The sequence below is a fragment of the Embiotoca jacksoni genome, unplaced genomic scaffold, assembly GCF_022577435.1.
Source record: "Embiotoca jacksoni isolate LCO1_2020_lvr unplaced genomic scaffold, fEmbJac1.0.p SCAF_99, whole genome shotgun sequence".
Lineage (NCBI taxonomy): Eukaryota > Metazoa > Chordata > Actinopteri > Embiotocidae > Embiotoca > Embiotoca jacksoni.
Window position 1 is genome coordinate 433311 of NW_027185457.1, and position 18729 is coordinate 452039.

The following is an 18729-nucleotide window of genomic DNA, read 5'->3' on the forward strand; positions in this document are numbered from 1 at the left end:
GGACAGCGACGACTCAACGCACTGAACAGGTATGAACACACACACACACCCAGTCCGTCAGAGGTCAGAGGTCAGAGGTCAGAGCATAACGATAACAAAACACAGAAATCTGTCGTTTCTGAAATGTTTACCAGTCATTGATCAGCAAACTGTTTGTTCCACCTGGATCAATATCAATCAGGTCCGACTGAATGGATGTCATGTTTCTACTGTCTTGTGTTGCTGCCGTCACTTCTCACAGTGACACCATCAATAATCACGTGATCATAGTTATTGATGTTCGATTATTGCACTCTTCCGCTGTTCTTTGGTGGAGCCTGGATGTACAGATGAGGTGTCGCCAGCTTTTTTTTTTTTTTGTCCTAATTGTCAGCTAATTTGTCCTGGAAAAACTACCTCTGTGTTTATAGTAGCAGTGTCAAGGCAGATGAGGGAGGTACAGATTCATCTTTAAGTTTAGGTTTTTAAACAGGGTCTGCTGGCAGGATGGGAACATAAAACAGGGTCTCATCTGCATATATATTGACATTTACATTAATTCCTGGAGGATTTTGCAGAGTGGGATTATGTGCATTAAAAAAAACAAAACAAAAAAAAAAAACAGAGCCTTGTGGTACACCAATATTTGTGGAAAAACTTAAGTTTTCCAGAAAAAGAACATGAACCGGAGAAGATAGATGAATCAGAACATCTTTGTCATTTTTATGCTCTGGTTCTCTTCTCCTAATCACTCCAATATCAAAGGAAAACGCTGCTCTGTATTAAACCTACAACCAGCTGCAGCGCCATGATGTTACTGTGAAAGTAAGACCACAAACCAACCTGCATCATAGACTGCAGCTATCGCTTCCAAGTCTGAAGGATGAGGCTAATGTGGAAGTGTCTTGAAATACCACTGAAGGCCACTAGGGGGGTTGGCTCCATAGACTCCCATTCAACTTCTCTCATGAAATACAAAGTCAATTGTTTTTTTCCACGAGTCATTACGGGGTCATTTGCCAAAATTAATCCTTTTTATGAAATTTCTGGCGGTCAATCTGAAAATAATCCCATCATGAATTAGATATCACGGTCACACTGTGAATTACAACGGTGTCCTCTGAATTCTTTTTAATTTTGTTAAGTTTCTCTGTTATTACAGAAGAGTTTTATCGTTTCAGACTTTTTGGCAGTAAAAATAAAAACAGTGACGGCGTCGCTAACAACCCGCATCATTGACCAATAAAACCCCGTCATCGCATCGTGTTTGAAGGGTTTCCTGTCGCTGAGAGGTGTGTGTGTCAGGCTGCAGCTGGTTGCATGGAAACAGGTGGGAGTTACCTGGCTGTATGATGTCATCAGTGACATCATCACACCAGGCAGCAGTCTGTCTGCAGCTATTTGTGTGCATGTTTTTTTGTGCGTGCGTGCGTGCTTGCGCAGCCAGGGAGGTGGGACTAACCTTGACTGACAGTTTGGTTGCCATGGAGACCTTCAGCTGATCAGGTTTCTGTAGAGAGTTGGACCTTTCCTCGTCCATTCTGTCTCTGCCTCCCCTCTCCATCTCCTCCGTGCCTCCCTCTCTCGTTCTCCTCTCACCTCCTTTCTTCTCTCCCCCCCTCCCCCCTGTGTCCCCCCTGTCTCCCTACCCCCCCCCTCACCCTTCCACCCCCCACCCCCACCCCCACCCTCTGTTCCCTCTGTTGGTTTCGGTCTTTGCATTACAATTTCTCTCTTTCAGCTGCAAGGACGCTGAGGTAGGCTCCAACTCTCTTCCTGTTTCACTGACACACACACACACACACACACACACACACACACACACACACACACACACACACACACACAGTGACATTGAAACTGAACCCCGGATCAGTGAAGGCTTTGCAGTACAGACCTGCTCAACTCTGAGCAGCTACATCTTTTATATGATTATTGATCTGATCAGATAATTGTGTAACACCTGTGTAACATTCAGAGGTGACTGAAGCTGCACCGACTGATGATCAGTCCTGTTGTTTTCAGCAGATCAAACTGACATGTGATGAGCTTTCAGTTAATGTCTTGAACCTGTCAGAAGACTCAAAGCAACATCATCATCGTCTGTTTTCAGATGTTTCTGGTTACAGAAGCACAAATTGTTCCCCACAGGGAAAAAAACCCTGCAGGCTCTACATCCTTATTATGACTTTGCTATCTTGTTATTAGTGTTTCTTGGTCAACAAAGTATCTCAGAAAATGATCAATTAAACTTCTTTGAAGGGATTTAAACTTCTGAAGAAACAGGAAGTACAATGTTGCCATGGATTCAATGAGTAGCACTGTGGACTGCAGCTCCAACTCTGTTCTTTAGCCTGTAGTTATTTACATTTTGTACAATGAAGCAGCAGAATTGTGGGTAAGCAGCTCCCATTTGCAGCGCATCATGTATGTAGAGACGACGATCACTGGATCTCTGTGATACTGAAGAGAACTTAAAAGCATAAAGTTTCTCAGGCAGCTTCTGAACTGTCTGTTTTCTGTGGTTTCTGAGTGGATTTCTGGAGGTTTATTCTGAAGGACATCAGGAACTCACTGAATCTGAACATACAACTTTTATGTCTGTGAGTTCAGATCTGACTCTAAAACAAACTTCCTGTTGTCTGTAGATCACCTGAAGGAGAATCTTTGGCTCACATCTCTCCGACAGTCTGAAACCAATACAGACTTTTCCTTTCAAACCTAAAAGAAAAAAACCCACTGCTGCCACTTCCTGTAACATCATTCTGTTGACCAATAGATTTTTTACAATATAACCTTAAGAGTCGCCGTGGTTACAGTGTCTGTGTTTCTGTCAGACGAGAAGGTGAAAAAAAAAAAGAAGACAAAATAGTTGTTTGACAGGACATTGCGGAAACACCAAAGATTTAGCTGAAAGAATCTCGAAAGGTAAAAAAAAAAAAAAAGAAGTCCCTCGTCTGAGGTGGAGAATTCGCATCGTCATAAAATATGAAACAGACTCTGGGGGATAAACGATGGTGAACCTGAAGTGACTTTACTGCCTCTCAGTGTTCCTGCTGAGTCATGTCTCTCTGATGTGCTGATTCACTCTCCTCTGGATCTGCTCAGTCTGATAGTTTCACTCACCTTATCAAGGCTGAAAGTTTAAGCTCTGACCTTTGACCTCCTGCTCAGACACAACATGGTCAAACACAGATGACAGAAGTCAGAGATTCATGATCTGACTTTTACTTAGAAAATTTTAGGTTCTTAAAAATACCCTGATCTGAAAAAGGCCTTAATGACCACACGAAGTGAACGTATATACGGATTTGGGATAAATTAATGGAATATATTAATTTTAAAGGAATTTTAAGGGATAAATAATATTCTAAAATGAAAAAATATCATCACGGGTATTTTATTTACTCACATTATCTTATCCAGAATTTCATAGCTCACAATCAGAAATTATCCTCTGTACTGTTTGAAAGCTTTTTAAGGGGTCAAAACACCTTAAAAGCAATTAAAAAAAAAATTCAGAGGTGATTGATTTGTACCTCGGTGTTCAAGTCCTGTGAGAATTAAGATTAATAGATGATTTCATGGTATTTTGTCAGATTTAAGGAATTCTTTACAGGTTGACGTCCCATTCGTTAATATCTAAATGTCTTTTCGGGGTAAAATACCCCCAAAGTTTACAATTTAAAGCAAAGACGAGCCTTTATTTGTACCTTAAAAGGTTAAGGTTAAGATTAAGATTAAGGTTTCAGCAACGGAGAACCTTCAGGAGTTTTTGTGTTTAATGATGAATAAATTAACAGATTTGAATGTTTTCAGATGTTTCAGTTTTATCGCCACAGTTTAAGGGAAACCTTAAACAATGTGTTCAAAGGTGTTCAAAGTTTCTCCTTGACCTTTGCCGTCTGTAGTTTCTTCCTCTCAGGGTTTTGAAGTCCCCCCCCCCCCCTCTGACCCCTGACCTCTGATCTCTGACCCCTGCAGGAGCCATGAGCCATCATCAGAACTCAGCAGGTCCTGGTGACGCCCCCGGTCTGTCTGCAGTGAGTCTCCACGCAAATCACATAATCAATCGATAATCAACAATGTTATTTAAAGCTGAAATCACTGCAGATTCGTCACTTCTCTGCTTCTGTTGTCCGTTGTGTCATCCGGCTGATGGGCAGACCCTCCTTCACGTGTCTTCACTCCTCCCTCTTCTCTCTGCAGTCTCTGCCTCCTCTTCCTCCACGCTGCGACAGTGACGAAGAAGAGGAGGACCTGAACAAGGCCTTCGATGTGCAGTGTTTTCAGCAGATCCTTCATCCTGCAGCTCGCAGCCCGCCGGAGAAACACCGGGTCTACGATGAGCAGGACATTGAAGGTGAGACGCTGAAACCTGGTTTCAGAAGATGTTAGAAAAAGGTCCGCCGGTTCCTGAGGAGGTTCAGGGTTCTTTGTTCGGGTCCGATCATCTGCAGGAGGTTGTTGAAGCGGTTGTAAAGGTTCTGGGGGACTAAAAGACTCAACATCGTTTTTTAAAGATCTTCCAAAGGTCCAGAGAAGCTTCCTGCACTAACTGCTCGTTGTCTTTTTCAGATTTCAATAGACAGTCCTAGAAGATTTGTATTCATTTCTAGGAAACTCTTTTAGGTGGTCTCGGGATCTTTGGACGGGTATCAGCACCTCTAAAGGCAATTTAAGGATCCTGGTTCTTTCAGAAGGTGCTGAGAAGGTTTCTGTTTCACAGCCTATTTGGGAGTTTTTAGAGTCCATTGCAGGGTTGGCGGCCTCTAAGAAGATTTTGGGGGTTTCACTTTCTAGAAAAGCCTCTGCAAGCATATTTAAGTGTTCAACAAGCAGTTCTTGAGAAGATTCCAGCAAGAAATAAAGGAGGTTCCAGGTTCTTCCAGGTCGAAAAGGCTGAATGGGTTCCTGAGGAGGTTTAAGGGATCATTGTTTGGGTTCAGTTATCTTTCTATTAGTTCTTATGAAAGATCAGAATGACATTAAGGACGTTTCAGGTTTTCTAAAGGCTCCGAAGGCTCAATATTGTTTTCGAAAGGGTTCGATCATCTTCACCTATCTAAGGATGCTCTAAAAGTCTTGAGACATTTTCTAGAGATTCAGTGTTTGTTGTCTTTTTGGCAGTCCAGTGTTCATTATAGTGTTATAGGAGATTTTGAGAAGGTTTTGTGGGTCTGAGAAAGTTTTATTATTAGAGGTTCTCACTGTCTATAAGGATCCCTGTTGGTGTTTTGCTTTTTGCTTTTATAGCCTCAGATGTTTCAAACTCTTGCTGTGTTCTTCGATAAAGTTCCTGTGATCTGGCATCTTAGAAGATGTACCAGGGGATGTGAAGCGTTCCAGAGGACTGATCTCCTGCTCATTTTTATTATTAAAAATCAGTTCATTATTAATACGCTGTTTTTTTGCTGTCATATTTATAAAAGGTCATAATTATTGTTTTCTTGCCGCAGATCACCGTCACTCGTCTCTCCATGTCCATCATCCTCTTTCCAAACCACCCGCTGATGGCAGGAGGAAGAGAACCAATGAGGGGAGGAAGGAGAGCCGGCGAGGCTCCGCCCCCAGCAATGCGGCCACCATAGAAGAAGACCAGGTGGAGGAAGGCGAGGAGGAGGCCTACAGTCAGACTGATGGAGAGGAGGACTGGATGACCGCCAGGTAAGTAACACCACAAACTGTCCGGACCTTTAAATATGGGGTTTGTGCAAAATATGTGTTTCTGCATGTTGGTCCAGTTAATCTGTAACTCCTCCCCCTCACAGTGACCCGCCCACCATCTCATCTAATCACAGCATCCTCTCATCTGGTTGCACCGTGAAGGGCGTTGTCACTGACGACACTGATGAGGCTGAAACTCTGGCGTCTGTTGACCTGGACGGCATTAAGAGTCAGTACACGGCTTAAAAATGCACATTAAATATCACTTTCGTTACAATTTTACATCCTGTATACCCAACTTTTTAACAAATAACTTTATATATCACGCCATATTTCAAATTTAACTTTAACTCTTTATCTGAATACTTCCATATGCATTATGTTTTCATTTGACTTTACATGTAACTTTTAGATACAACATTTATATTTACCACAATGCTTTATAAACAACTTTTACAAACAATTTCACTTACAGCACACCTCAATGAATCAAATGTGGCTTCATTTACATCACCAAAGTTGACGATTAATTCTACATTTTAAATATACTTTCAATTATTGTGATGCTTATTTTTGGACACTAAAGGTTCAACCTGTAAGATATTTAGTTCTAAAATTCACTAAATGTGTTCACAGAATGTAAAATGCAGTGTTGACGTCGTGTCATAGATGTCTACGTATTGTGTTACAGCGACATCTACTAGCGACAGCTAGCCCCGGCCCGTCCGTCTGGTAATCCCACTTTGATAGTGAGTCGTCCAGTTTGCTTGCGGTCCGACACCAGAGAAAGAAGTACTGTATTCTAAACGTAGACCAGAAATAAAAGTGGACGTAGCTTCTCGGTCTTGAAAAGTGAGGCCAATGCGGAAGTACCATAAAGTGCAATACCACCAAGGGCCACCAGGGGTTGCACTTTAGACACTGCCTGGTTTCAGTTTTAAATTTGAAATGAAAACTCCTCGGACATCCTCTATAACGCCATCATCAAGTCAACATGTTAATATCTAAAAAAAAAAAAAAAGAACTGATGACATCACTATGAGCCTCAGCTGGGCTCTGTGTTTATTGCTAATGAGTGAATGTTAACACGCTAACATGCTCTAAGGTGGTAAATGTGTCAGACCTGTTAACCATCAGCATGTTAGACTACTGAGCATGTTAGCATGGTGTTAGCATTGGGAGCATATTTGCATTGTGAGCATGTTAGCATTGTGAGACTGTTAGCATAGTGTTAAGCATTGTGAGCATGTTAGACTCATGCATGTAGCAGCTGAGTGTATCTGGGCCTTGAGGACGAGTTTTGGGGGTGTCACAGGAGGCCGCAGCCTCTCCCAGCATGCACCGGGGTATTTGGCGTCTCTTTGGTTCTTGAAGGAATTTTTTGCAACATGAAAGAGTTTTCTGTCACTTGTTTGTTCACCATGTGACGTGAAGCTGCTGCTGACCTGAACACAATGCTGCCGTCCCACACAGCCAGCCCACGGTCTCTGTCCACTGTTACTCTGTGTGTGTGAGTGGTCCTGGTCCTGGTCCTGGTTCTGGTTCTGGTCCTGGTTCTGGTCCTGGTTGTGAAGGACTCTCAGATAAACATGAAGTCAGTCTCTGCCATGGCTGTGATCAGATATTTCCACTGTTGGTTGTCTGACAGACTGAAGGCTGATCTCAGTGAGTACGCTGCTGTTTGTTTTGTTATCTTTTTGATCTTCTCAGAGTTCAAATTGTTTTATCCACACAGTTTATGTGCGAGTGTCTGTAACTTCAATTACTGCATCACTTTCGGCAAGGGGAGGGTTGTTTCCATTGTTCTGCAGTGAAGGCTTTAAATATCGATTCTCCAGATGTGAAACTTCAGACGTTCAGAGGAACATCTGTCCAAGAATATCTGACGAGTAGGGATCTCATCAAAAATCGCATAGAGCGGCAGAAATGAAAGATATTGTCCCCCTGAAGCAGAGAGTGACTCACTCATTCGTAAAACTTTAAATATCCAGATGTGGACATGCTCGTTGACTTTCAACACAATGTTCTTGGTTCCTGCTCTGTAGGATTATTTTTAATCAGGCTACATACATGTGTCTGAAAAGAAAAGCCAGCAGACAGTACCCGGGGTAGGTGTTGGAAAAATTACTCAGAGGCTTGGTTCAAAATCAAACATATCGGACATTTATCCTTGCAAGAAGGAGCAAATACATGCACCCTCAAAGAGACAGCATTGCTTTTTTTTTTTTTTTTTTTTCTCCGTAGGGCAGCTTAAAAGTTACAGTGTGACAAACAGCTGACCGTCACTCCCAATTCCTTTGTATCTGCTTTCGTATGGTGATACTGCGCTGGTTGTAGGTCACAAGATAAGGACACGGGAGTCGTCAATGAGATGCGGAAAGTAAAACAAAAAGAATCACTTGCAAATAAGACAGAAACCAAAAGAAACTTTCTGGAGCCACAATGCAAACAAAAGGAAGAGACAAATCTTTTTTTTTTTCCATCAGTAGGAGAAATAAGTCTAACTCCAGTAAAATTGCTTTAATTTACTTTATAAGAAAAAGTAGAATGAAAACAAAAAAGTTTTCTAAGTAAGTGCCAGATATCTACTCACAAAAACTTTTAATTGACAGTAATGTGATAAATTCTAAGTATTATTTTACAAAGCCAAATAAGCAGTTCCACTATAAAATTATATTTACAAGATTAATATGTGAACACAGCATTCACATATTCAAGTTTTTTTTAATTGCAAAGATACTACAAAGAAAAAAAACAATTCCTACAATTGAAAAAAACAAAACAGGATCGTTATAATATTGAGCTTGTAGAAAAATTATTTATTTAGTTTATCTACTTTATTTTCCTCATTCTGAGTCTCTTCAGTATTTCTATCCACACAGACCCGTGACCTGTGGTCACCTCTGACAGCAGGTAGGGTGCGCTCGTCAGCTGACTCCCACTGCTGGAATCCGATTGGCTGTTTGCGTTGTTCGTTCCCAGAAAAGAAGAAATGATGTGGAAACATCGCGTTTCAGAGAAAATCAAATTTTTACCGCAACCTGAAACTCTGTTCACATGCTGATGAAAACACCTGTGTGTGTGTGTGTGTGTGTGAGTGTGTGTGAGTGTGTGTGAGTGTGGGCTGATTGGTTGAGCCACTCAGACTCTCGTCTTAATGATTCTTCATTGGAGCCTGAAATCTTGTTTATTCTGCAAAAAGTTCCCCTGAGACCACGAGTGTGTTCTGTCTTACCAACCTCGTGGGGACTCAAGTTCCTCTGGGGATAATAAATGAAAAGTCCCCATAATGTCAGTCATTAGGTTGGTTCAAGGTTAGATTATGGTACAGACAGATTGTGTTATTAATAGCGACATAATTATATTTATACATCACGAACAAAAAGCTGAGAAAAGTAGTATCTCATATTTTTCTGCAGACTTTTACAATGTTCAAATTAGTATTTGAAATTAAATTATTTATCATTTCAGTGACATTTTAATGGAAAAACACAAAAATAGGTGTAACAATTTTAGATGTAAATATTATGTCATATGATTTTTAATTGTAAAGTTTTGGCTCCAGTTGTGTGTGTAAATAGCGCACTTGAGCTGTTCTATATAATGCTATGAATGATTATCACCTTAAATCTTTGTGGCTGTCTGGGTCATTCTTCTTGTTTGTTGGGTTCCTGGCAGCTTCATACTTTGTTAAATTGATAAAAAAAAATGAGAAGTCAGCCGAGTTTGTGCTGAGAAAAAGGACATCATGAGGACATTTTAAAAGGGTTAAGTAGAAAACCAAAATCAATGTATAGAAAATCTGCAAAAACAATCAATTCTCTGACTCCGCCCCCACCCCGATGTATCTTAGGTCATCGATTGGACGACGTGCCGGCAGTTCGACGACACCTGGTGAGGCGGAGCTCCAGAGGGCCGATCGTCCACATCAGCAGTCGGACAAACCAACACCTGCAACACCTGCAGTCGGACCGCACGCCTCATGAGGTCAGGGGGCGGAGCTAAGGATGTTCCATTATTATCATAACTCTTATTAAACGCACACTGCTGAGCCCAGACATCAACGACCACCGGCTCAGTTTGCTCAGAGCTGCCGAGTCCTGGCGCTTATATTTCTTTCTTCGCTTTGATTCTTTACAGTTCAGCTGACGTTTCAATTGCTTTCATCTTTCTCTACTTCATCTACTTTAACTTCTTTCACTTCAGCCGACACTCCTGCCGTGTTTTCAACCACAATTCAAAGTTCAACTGCTTTGACGGACACTTTAACTGCCGCTCGCACATTAACCGACACTTCAACTGTCTCCCACAGCCGATGTTTCTGCTGGCGCTCCAACTCTACACGGAGTTTCAATTGTTTTCATTGTTTATGACGGATCGGCTGCTTTTACGTCTTTAATGTCAACTGACAATTCAACTGTTTTCATACAGTACTCTCAAACTGACGGCTTAACTGCGCTCATGGCTTTGAAACCAACACTTTAACTGCTATCATTGTTTACAAACAAGTATTTATTTATAAATGTATTCATTGTTTGTTTAAGAGACGGTGCTCTATAAAAAGCTCATTTCCATCTTCAGTGAAAGTTAAAAGTTGCGGTGACGCTATGAATAATAAACATGACTGAAAACATCCATCCAACACTAAAAAAAAATACTAAAACACCAGTTTAAATGCTTCTTTTTTTTTACACTTTAACATTTCAGTTACTTTCAGCTTTACTCAAAGAGTATTTTAGCCTTTATTTCTTGCACTCATGATGTTTGAACTGATTTCACATCTTACAACTTCAACGTTTTACTTTAAATGACACTTATGCTGCTTTCTATTTCTACACCTGGATGTAAACAGTTCCTTGTTTTCGGGATATTCTACACAGTTATGGTCTTAAAACAGAATATTTTCAGTGGAAGTTCTGAACCTGAGGATTTACAGAAATGTTGGGGTGTTGAATGTGCATAAAGAAATGTTGGCAGAGTTCAAGTAAACGGGTTCATCAGCTGCTGGTTCAGGTGTGAACAGGATTAGATGATCTCTCCCTGATGTGATAATCGACAACAAAACAAATGGAACGTCCAAACTGAGGCTGACAGGAGGGACGAAAGACGAACCGGGAGTCTGAGCCGGTTAATCCGGCTGGTATTGTGAACAAGCGACAAAGTGGACCCCGTCTTAATGAGAGCGAGTCAGACAGGTAGATTCAGACAGGTGGAGTCAAACAGGTAGAGGCAGAGATGTAGAGGGGAGTAAACCGTGGGGTCAGCGTCTCTTTCAGTTCAGTCTGGTCTGGTCTTCAGGATGGTCGGTTTGGACCTGAAGAGTCGACAAAAGGTACAGCTGATTTGTCCTGGGTTAATCTGGTTTGGTCCGGTTTGCTATACAGTACTTAACTTTATCTGTTTTCCACCAATTTTACCTGTTTAATTTAGTTTGGTCAAATTTATGAATAAATGTATGAATTAATTAGGAGGAACCATTTTATCCCGATCCAGCCTGATTTAACATCTTTGATGCACTTTAGTCTGGATATGTCCTGTTAAATCCCAGTGTGTGATTTAGCCAGGTTTAATCTGATTTTATTTACTTTATTTTTGAGCTCAAATTGGGAAGCTTAAGTTTGACAAGAGAAATCTCACCACAAGGTCCACTTACTTCTGTTTTTGGAGCTTTTAGCCTTTGAAGAAGTTCACAAGATGTGACTGAAAGTCCATCAAAAATATTTGAAGTGTGCTTTTTGTGAATATATATATATTTATTTATTTTTATTTTTTTATTTTTTTTAACTCGTCAAACTTTGTTCCAGTTTGATCTTCGATGACAAAGAGTTCTTAACGTAATTGATCAGAGATGTAAGTCAAGCAGCGGCCTCATAAGTGACATAGATGAGTTATTCTGTGTTCAGGAATGTAAGTCAATGCAGTGTCCTCATAAGTGACAAAGATGAGTTTGTGTGTGTCAGGTGTTCGTGGAGCTGAACGAGCTGGTGATTGACAGGAACCAGGAGCTGCAGTGGAGGGAAACGGCCCGATGGATCAAGTTTGAGGAGGAGGTGGATGAGGAGACGGAGCGCTGGGGGAAACCTCACATCGCTTCCCTGTCCTTCCGCTCGCTGCTGGAGCTCCGGAGAACCATCTCCCATGGTGAGGAGGAGGAGGAGGAAGAAGAAGAAGAAGAAGAAGAGGAGGTGGAGGTGGATGAGGAGGAAGAGGAGGAGGTGGAGGTGGAGGAAGAAGAGGAGGAGGCTCTCTGTTACCCTCCAGTGGAAGACTTTAATTGTGTCCAGGTTATTTTCAGGATTGATCAGAACAAACAGAGTTTTGTTTATTTACAGTGAAAATTATAAACATGTAGTATCATCACAAGAATGGAACTAAAAACAGTTTTTAGCTTTACGTAACTGACAGCGTTATATTCTTGGAGGATGGTGCAGCATATTATTTACTTCCACTCTCTCGATGTCCGTCCTAGTGAATAGGAAACAGATATGTGAAACCACAGAATAAGGGACCCCTTGTGGTGCTGAGGTGAACTGCGACTGGTTTTAAGAGCCCAAACCTCAAAACCCAGAAGACTCGATTGACACGACCTGATGATCCTGTTTTTGACCAAAGGTTGTTCTGTGTCCCCATCTATGATTCTCTGAATGTGAACCCTCCTGCCTTCAGGCTCCCATTATATCCTGTAATCATACAATAATAAATGTTTATACATAGATGAAAATGTCTTTGCCCCTCCCCCAAAGATTTAAGAATCTGCTTTATAAACACACAAAGACTAAAAAGTAGAAAACGTAATCAACTCTCACACACAGCTGAAAATGCCTCAGTCTCTCGAATACGATAATTTCAGTATGATGATGACGTCAGAGTGATGATGTCATGCTGCTGTGTTTTTAGGGGCGGTGCTCCTGGATCTGAAGCAGAGGACTTTGCCGGGGATCGCTCAGCAAGTTGTGGAGCAGATGGTGATCTCAGATCAGATTAAAGCTGAAGACCGAGCCAACGTCCTGAGAGCTCTGCTGCTCCGACACAGGTTCTCATCCATTCACTCACTCATCCTACTGACTGTATAAAACATGGGCGAGATGATGGAGCCCCAGACGTGAAGCCGAACCATGGCTTCCATCCATCCATTCATCCGTCCATCCATCCATCTTTTTCATGATTACATTTCTTCCTCTTCTGTCCTCAGTCACCCCAGCGATGAGAAAGATCACAGCTTGTTCAGCAAGAACATCTCTGTAGCCAACATGGACGCATTGAAGGACAGACACAACGGCCAGTCAGGGCTGTCCATCACCCCGACCAATCAGAAAGAGGCTGACGGAGAGAAGAGCAAGGTAAGAAGAAAAACCAAACGAGAAGCTTTAGGTGGAGCTGTGACATCCACTCTGTGATCGGACAGGTGAGCAGCGATGCCGCCACCTGAGGGTCGGATGGTCGGCAGAGACGGGTGTCATCGGTACAGCAGAAGAACGCAGAATGAGGAGCCTGTTGGGATTTACTGACTTTACTTTGACCTGTGTCCAGAGAGAAGCCCAGCCGGTCTCTCACTCCAGATCAAAACATGAAGTGAAGCTGATGGAGAAGATCCCAGAGAGAGCCGAGGCCACCGTCGTCCTCGTGGGTACGTGTCGGACCTGAGCACACGTTTCAAACTCTGACAGTGACGTGCTTCGACCATGACACTGAAAAGTTTGAATTTATTAGTGAGCTTCATACAGTGAAGAGAAAAAAAAAACAGAATCAGATGAGTATTTGTTGGGAGGAGCCTTTGTCTTTGAAGCATTAAATAAGAATCTAAACATCTAAATGGTCTAAACACATCACATGCGCATCATCTCCTTAATTCATGTGTTGATGTGTAGATCAGCAGGTTCACTGGGTTCATTTTGCCCCTCTGCTGTGTCTGCAGGCAGCGTGGATTTCCTGGACCAGCCCTCCATGGCGTTCGTGCGGCTGCAGGAGGCGGTCCTGCTTGAGTCCGTGTTGGAGGTTCCCGTCCCCGTCAGGTTCCTCTTCCTCCTGCTGGGCCCGCCCACTGCCAACATCGACTACCATCAGATCGGACGCTCCATCTCCACGCTCATGTCAGACAAGGTGAGTCCCCGCGTTCTCGGATATGACCGCCAGATGATGGCAGATCATCAGTCGGTATCCTGTAGGCTTGTCATCGACTTGTGTTGCCGTGAAGTTCAGCCCGTATGTTCCTTCAGCTCTTCCATGAGGCGGCGTACCAGGCAGACGACCGCCAGGACCTGCTGACGGCCATCAACCGTTTCCTGGACTGCAGCATCGTCCTCCCTCCCTCTGAGGTCGGCGGCGATGAGCTGCTCCACTCCGTCGCTCGCTTCCAAAGAGAAATCCTCCGAAAGAGGGAGGAGGAGCAGGGCGGCAAGCTGCAGGAGAAACAAGCCAGTATTCAGCTGGATGAAGGTGAGTCTCAGGTACTCACACTTGTTACACCCTCATTTGCCAGTAAGACGCTTCTATTCTTTCGTTCCTTTTTGTCCTTCTTACCCTCATCTTCTTTGCAAGGTAAAGTAGGAGGTCGTCAGCATAATGGCGAATGTGTTTTATTCGCTAAGTGTTAAACATAATGTTTTTTTGTTTTTTTTAAATGTGTTGTTGTCACGTTTAACTTTGGGATGTAAGCTCAAAGACTTGTACTCTTCTCTTTCCAGATTCTCTTGTTCCCTCCAAACACAGCGACGAGCCCCTGAGGCGTTCAGGTCGCCTGTTCGGGGGTCTGATCAAAGACGTGATGCGGCGCTACCCTCAGTACCTCAGCGACATCCGAGACGCTCTGAATCCTCAGTGCATGGCCGCCATCGTCTTTATTTACTTTGCTGCGCTGTCACCTGCCATCACCTTTGGTGGATTACTTGGTAAGTCTGAACCTCATAAAAAAAAGGTCTGGGACTGAACTGCCTCACGAAGCTTTGCTGAACAAGTTTCAAGGTGCTGCAAGTTTTTCAAAGCTCTTTGACTGTGGATCTCTGATCTCTGTTTGTGGGACGCAGGTGAGAAAACGGAGGGTCTGATTGGTGTGTCGGAGCTGATAGTTGCCACGGCGATGCAGGGCATAGTGTTCAGCGTTCTGGGTGCTCAGCCTCTGTTGGTGATTGGCTTCTCCGGACCGCTGCTGGTGTTTGAAGAGGCCTTTTACACTGTAAGCAAATTACCTCCAATGCAGTGGCGTTTCTTCAGAGATGTTCAGTTGAGGAAAAGACAATCCTGTTACAGAAGTGATATTATCAATATCAAGGTGAAATCTTCAGCAGGATTTGTGTTGAGATTTTTTTTTTTTTTTGTCTGAATCAAAGTTGTTATAAAAGAAACCTCATTGAAATATCTATGGATTTGATTAAACCTTTATTTATTTTTTTAACCATATAAGTTTACAAATCTGCCGGAACAGGGTTGGATGTAAATTCTCAGGGTGAAACAGAAGTAGGTATTTTTAAGATACAGTGATAAAAAGTCTATTCTGTTCAATCTACCCTCCAGGTTTCAGGTCAACTAGGACCTGATTTTTCAGTTGTTGGTGAAGTGTTTCCATTTACTTAGTTTTTATCTTTCTGAGTTGGTTGAAAACTAAAAAAAAACACAAAGTATTTCATGTTGTTTTGTTTTTGCGTCTAGTTTTGCAAAGACAATGAGATCGAGTATCTGACAGGCCGGGTGTGGATCGGTTTCTGGCTGGTGCTCATCGTTGTCCTCACCGTGGCCTTCGAGGGAAGCATCCTGGTTCGCTTCGTTTCCCGCTTCACTCAGGAGATCTTCTCCTTCCTCATCTCCCTCATTTTCATCTACGAGACCTTCGCCAAGCTGGTGAAGGTAAGTTCAGAGTTCAGAGACTTCTCCTGCAGTGAGCATGAACAGGAAAATGAAGTAGTGATATAAAAGATATTAAAGAAAGAACTTGTGACACGGTATTTGTTGTGCTTTCAATATTTTACAACCTAAGATGTTTCAGATGACAATCATTGACATTATTTTAATAGTCCTTTATTTATGCTACCCAGGTGATCAATACACAGATACTTTTAGCTTTCTCTTCATTGCTCGTCTTTCGTAGATCTTTCAGGAGCATCCGCTACAAAACTGTTACCATGGAAACAACACCGTATCTCCATCTTTCTGCAACTACACCATGCCCACGGGGAGTCCTGGGAAGGTTGTTGGAGAGCCAAACACAGCGCTGCTGTCGTTTGTCCTTATGGCCGGGACGTATTTCATCGCTTTCTACCTGCGCAAGTTCAAGAACAGTTCCTTCTTCCCCGGGCGGGTTAGTACACGCAAGTACACTGGTCACTGTTGAGCCCAAGCATCATGAACACATGCTGAAGTGAGCTGCATTACTTGTTCCTTGTGTTCAGTGCACCTGCAGTAGACATGTTGGGTCTAAAGATAAGGCCATGCCATCGGGTGTTTTTCTGGTGTCTGCTGATCAGTAATTTTGGTGCTTTGTGTGTTTCAGCTCCGTAGGATCATTGGAGACTTCGGGGTGCCCATTGCTATCCTCATCATGGTGCTGGTGGACTACAGTGTAGAAGACACCTACACCCAGGTGAGGGCAGAGCTCATTTAAAAACTTCTCTAGAGAATCTTATGTTAAGATGCGATCGAACAATTGAATCACTGTCCTCCTTTTGGCTCACAGAAACTGAACGTGCCCAGTGGATTCTCAGTTTCCACTCCAGAGAAGCGAGGCTGGCTGATTTCTCCGCTAGGGTCGGACGGGCAGTTTCCAATTTGGATGATGGGTGCCAGCATCCTTCCTGCCATCCTCGTCTTCATCCTCATCTTCATGGAATCACAGATCACAGCGTACAACACTATTCATTACTGGGAACTAGTTGTTCTTTAGTTGAACTTGATTTGGAACCTGGTTCGGAATTGTAAATTTGTCCTGACTTGGGCCTTGATTGGTCTTAAATTGGGTTTAATTTGAAGCTTCAGACTTTTTGGGATTGGTTTAAGAATTACTGGTCCTGACTTGGAAATTTCTGGTCTTGACTTGAGACTAGTAAGACTTGTCTTGGGACATCTGTCTTAACCTGAACTTGACTTGGGGCTCGACCCGACTCTTGGTCTTTACCAGACTTTGGGTCTTACATTCTAGTCTTTTCTCGATGTTTTATGATTAGATGTTTCCTTTTTTTCCCTCGTCATAATTTTCCTTGCGTCTGTCTTTCAGGCTGATTGTCAGTAAGAAAGAGAGGATGCTGGTGAAGGGAACCGGTTTTCACCTGGACCTCTTAATCATCGTTGTGGTGGGCGGCGTCTCAGCCCTCTTTGGTTTACCCTGGTTATCGGCAGCCACAGTTCGGTCAGTCACCCACACCAATGCCTTGACAGTCATGAGCAAATCCGTCGCCCCAGGAGACAAGCCTCGCATCCAGGAAGTGAAGGAGCAGAGGGTGACGGGCTTCTTGGTGGCTGTTTTAGTGGGTATGACGTCCACAAAGAGTGTCGCTCCCACTTTCCCTGCTGCTTCTACTCGTCTGGTGCTGCGAGGTCTGATCTGGTCTCTGCTCTGTCAGGTTTTTCCATTGTGATCGGGGAGGTTCTGCGTCAAATCCCTTTGGCAGTGCTGTTTGGGATCTTCCTCTACATGGGTGTGATGTCTCTTAATGGGATCCAGCTCACCGAGCGACTCATCCTGCTGCTGATGCCTCCGAAGTACCACCCCGACCACAACTACGTCCGCAAGGTTAGTCCCGTGTATCAGTCGGAGCCCACGTTCAACCTCACTTGTTTAAGTCTCACCTGTCTAACCTGTCTGTCCTTGTCCCACAGGTGCGGACATTAAGGATGCACCTGTTCACTATCGTCGAGCTGACGTGTCTGTCTCTGCTGTGGGTCGTCATGGCGACGGCGGCAGCGCTGGCGTTCCCCTTCATGCTGCTGCTGACCATCCCGGTGAGGATGCTGCTGCTGCCCCGCCTCTTCACCCGCCGAGAGCTGCAGAGTGTGAGTCACGCCTTCACAATGACGTCATCCTGACATCATCATGAGGTCAACACACACACGACACATTTTTAAATGACGTGATAACTAAACTTAACATTTCAGTCCTAAAGCTGACTTATGTAAATATCACAGCACAAAGATTCGTGGCTTCAACTGAAAGAGACACTGAATGTAAAATCTTCACCATTAAACCAAATATTAGGTTGATATTTAAAGTTCTGAGATTTTAATGTCCACATAAGACACTCTACTGTGATAAAAAAAACAGAGGATACTTTTATTATTTACAAAACAACCGCAGCTCTTATGAACATCAATAATTTTGTGTGTAATTATGTCTGTTTACCATTGGGTGGCAGTCTAGAGTGGTGTGGTGCGTGAAATCAGGACGTCTTATAAGGACGTCGTCCTGTTGTGTCGTCCCACCGCACATGCTCAGTGGTGCTTCTGCTCGGCTCGTGGATTTCACAATGTGATGATGTCACACAAATACAACTGCAAGTTTTACGCATGTGAGGAGTAAACCCTGAGCTCGTCAGCAGGTGTCAGAGGTTGTTTTCTTTCTGTGAAAAGAACCAGCTTCGTGCTGCAGGTTTCTTTTTGTTGCAGTACCGCCAGTATCCACCGGGTAGAATAGCAGCTCTTTGACCTCTGACCTCTGGTCCTGCAGCTGGATGCTGATGATGCCGAGCCTCACCTTGATGAGAAGGAGGGGCAGGACGAGTACTCACAGCTGCAGATGCCCGTGTGACCTGGCAGCGGCGTGCTGATTGTGCCTGATGGATGGCGGTCTGGACGCCTCCCTCGTTAGCTGACGTGTATCCTGTAGCAGAGCTGGGCGGCGGACTGTACACGCCTTCGATATCCTGTTTTATAAACCTTTTTATTTTTATTTGCTGGTCTGGGGGATGGGCGGGCTTTGTTTCTGATGAAGCTTCTGAAACCTGAAATCTGCTGCTGATTTCTTTCTGTTTTTAAAATCACACTAACTGAAAATGTCTCTTCTGTTTCTGACTCGTATCAATAAAGGCAAATGTTATCCTGAAAAAACGTCTTTGGTGTATTCATTCATGCATTTTATGATTCTCATTTCTCGTCTTGCAT

General features: G+C 43.3%; 1 protein-coding gene across 3 annotated transcripts; it reads left to right on the top strand.

Annotated features, from left to right (window-relative positions):
- The first annotated feature begins 1285 nt into the window (after positions 1 to 1285).
- slc4a2a (solute carrier family 4 member 2a) lies at positions 1286 to 18666 on the top strand. 3 transcript variants are annotated; one of them, XM_069142267.1, is made up of 22 exons: positions 1286 to 1736; positions 3964 to 4022; positions 4189 to 4342; positions 5439 to 5646; positions 5751 to 5875; positions 9500 to 9633; positions 11607 to 11787; positions 12544 to 12679; positions 12839 to 12986; positions 13177 to 13273; positions 13562 to 13746; positions 13863 to 14082; positions 14331 to 14534; positions 14670 to 14818; positions 15292 to 15486; positions 15728 to 15937; positions 16130 to 16219; positions 16313 to 16479; positions 16850 to 17103; positions 17196 to 17365; positions 17452 to 17625; positions 18296 to 18666. In XM_069142267.1, exons 2-22 carry the CDS (start codon positions 3969 to 3971, stop codon positions 18374 to 18376), a joined length of 3336 nt encoding a protein of 1111 aa, XP_068998368.1. In that variant the 5' UTR covers positions 1286 to 1736; positions 3964 to 3968; the 3' UTR covers positions 18377 to 18666. The 3 variants fall into 3 exon arrangements, with proteins under 3 accessions (XP_068998368.1, XP_068998369.1, XP_068998370.1); XM_069142268.1 differs by lacking the exons at positions 1286 to 1736; positions 3964 to 4022; positions 4189 to 4342; positions 5439 to 5646; positions 5751 to 5875 and adding an exon at positions 7241 to 7311; XM_069142269.1 differs by lacking the exons at positions 1286 to 1736; positions 3964 to 4022; positions 4189 to 4342; ... (1 more) ...; positions 5751 to 5875; positions 9500 to 9633 and adding an exon at positions 10888 to 10978.
- Positions 18667 to 18729: the final 63 nt, after the last annotated feature.

Coding starts and splice junctions, on each gene's coding strand:
- slc4a2a (XM_069142267.1), top strand. CDS start 3,969: ATGAGCCATCATCAGAACTCAGCAGGTCCTGGTGACGCCCCCGGTCTG. Junction 4,023..4,188: donor ACGCCCCCGGTCTGTCTGCA/GTGAGTCTCCAC, acceptor TTCTCTCTGCAG/TCTCTGCCTCCTCTTCCTCC. Junction 4,343..5,438: donor CGATGAGCAGGACATTGAAG/GTGAGACGCTGA, acceptor TTCTTGCCGCAG/ATCACCGTCACTCGTCTCTC.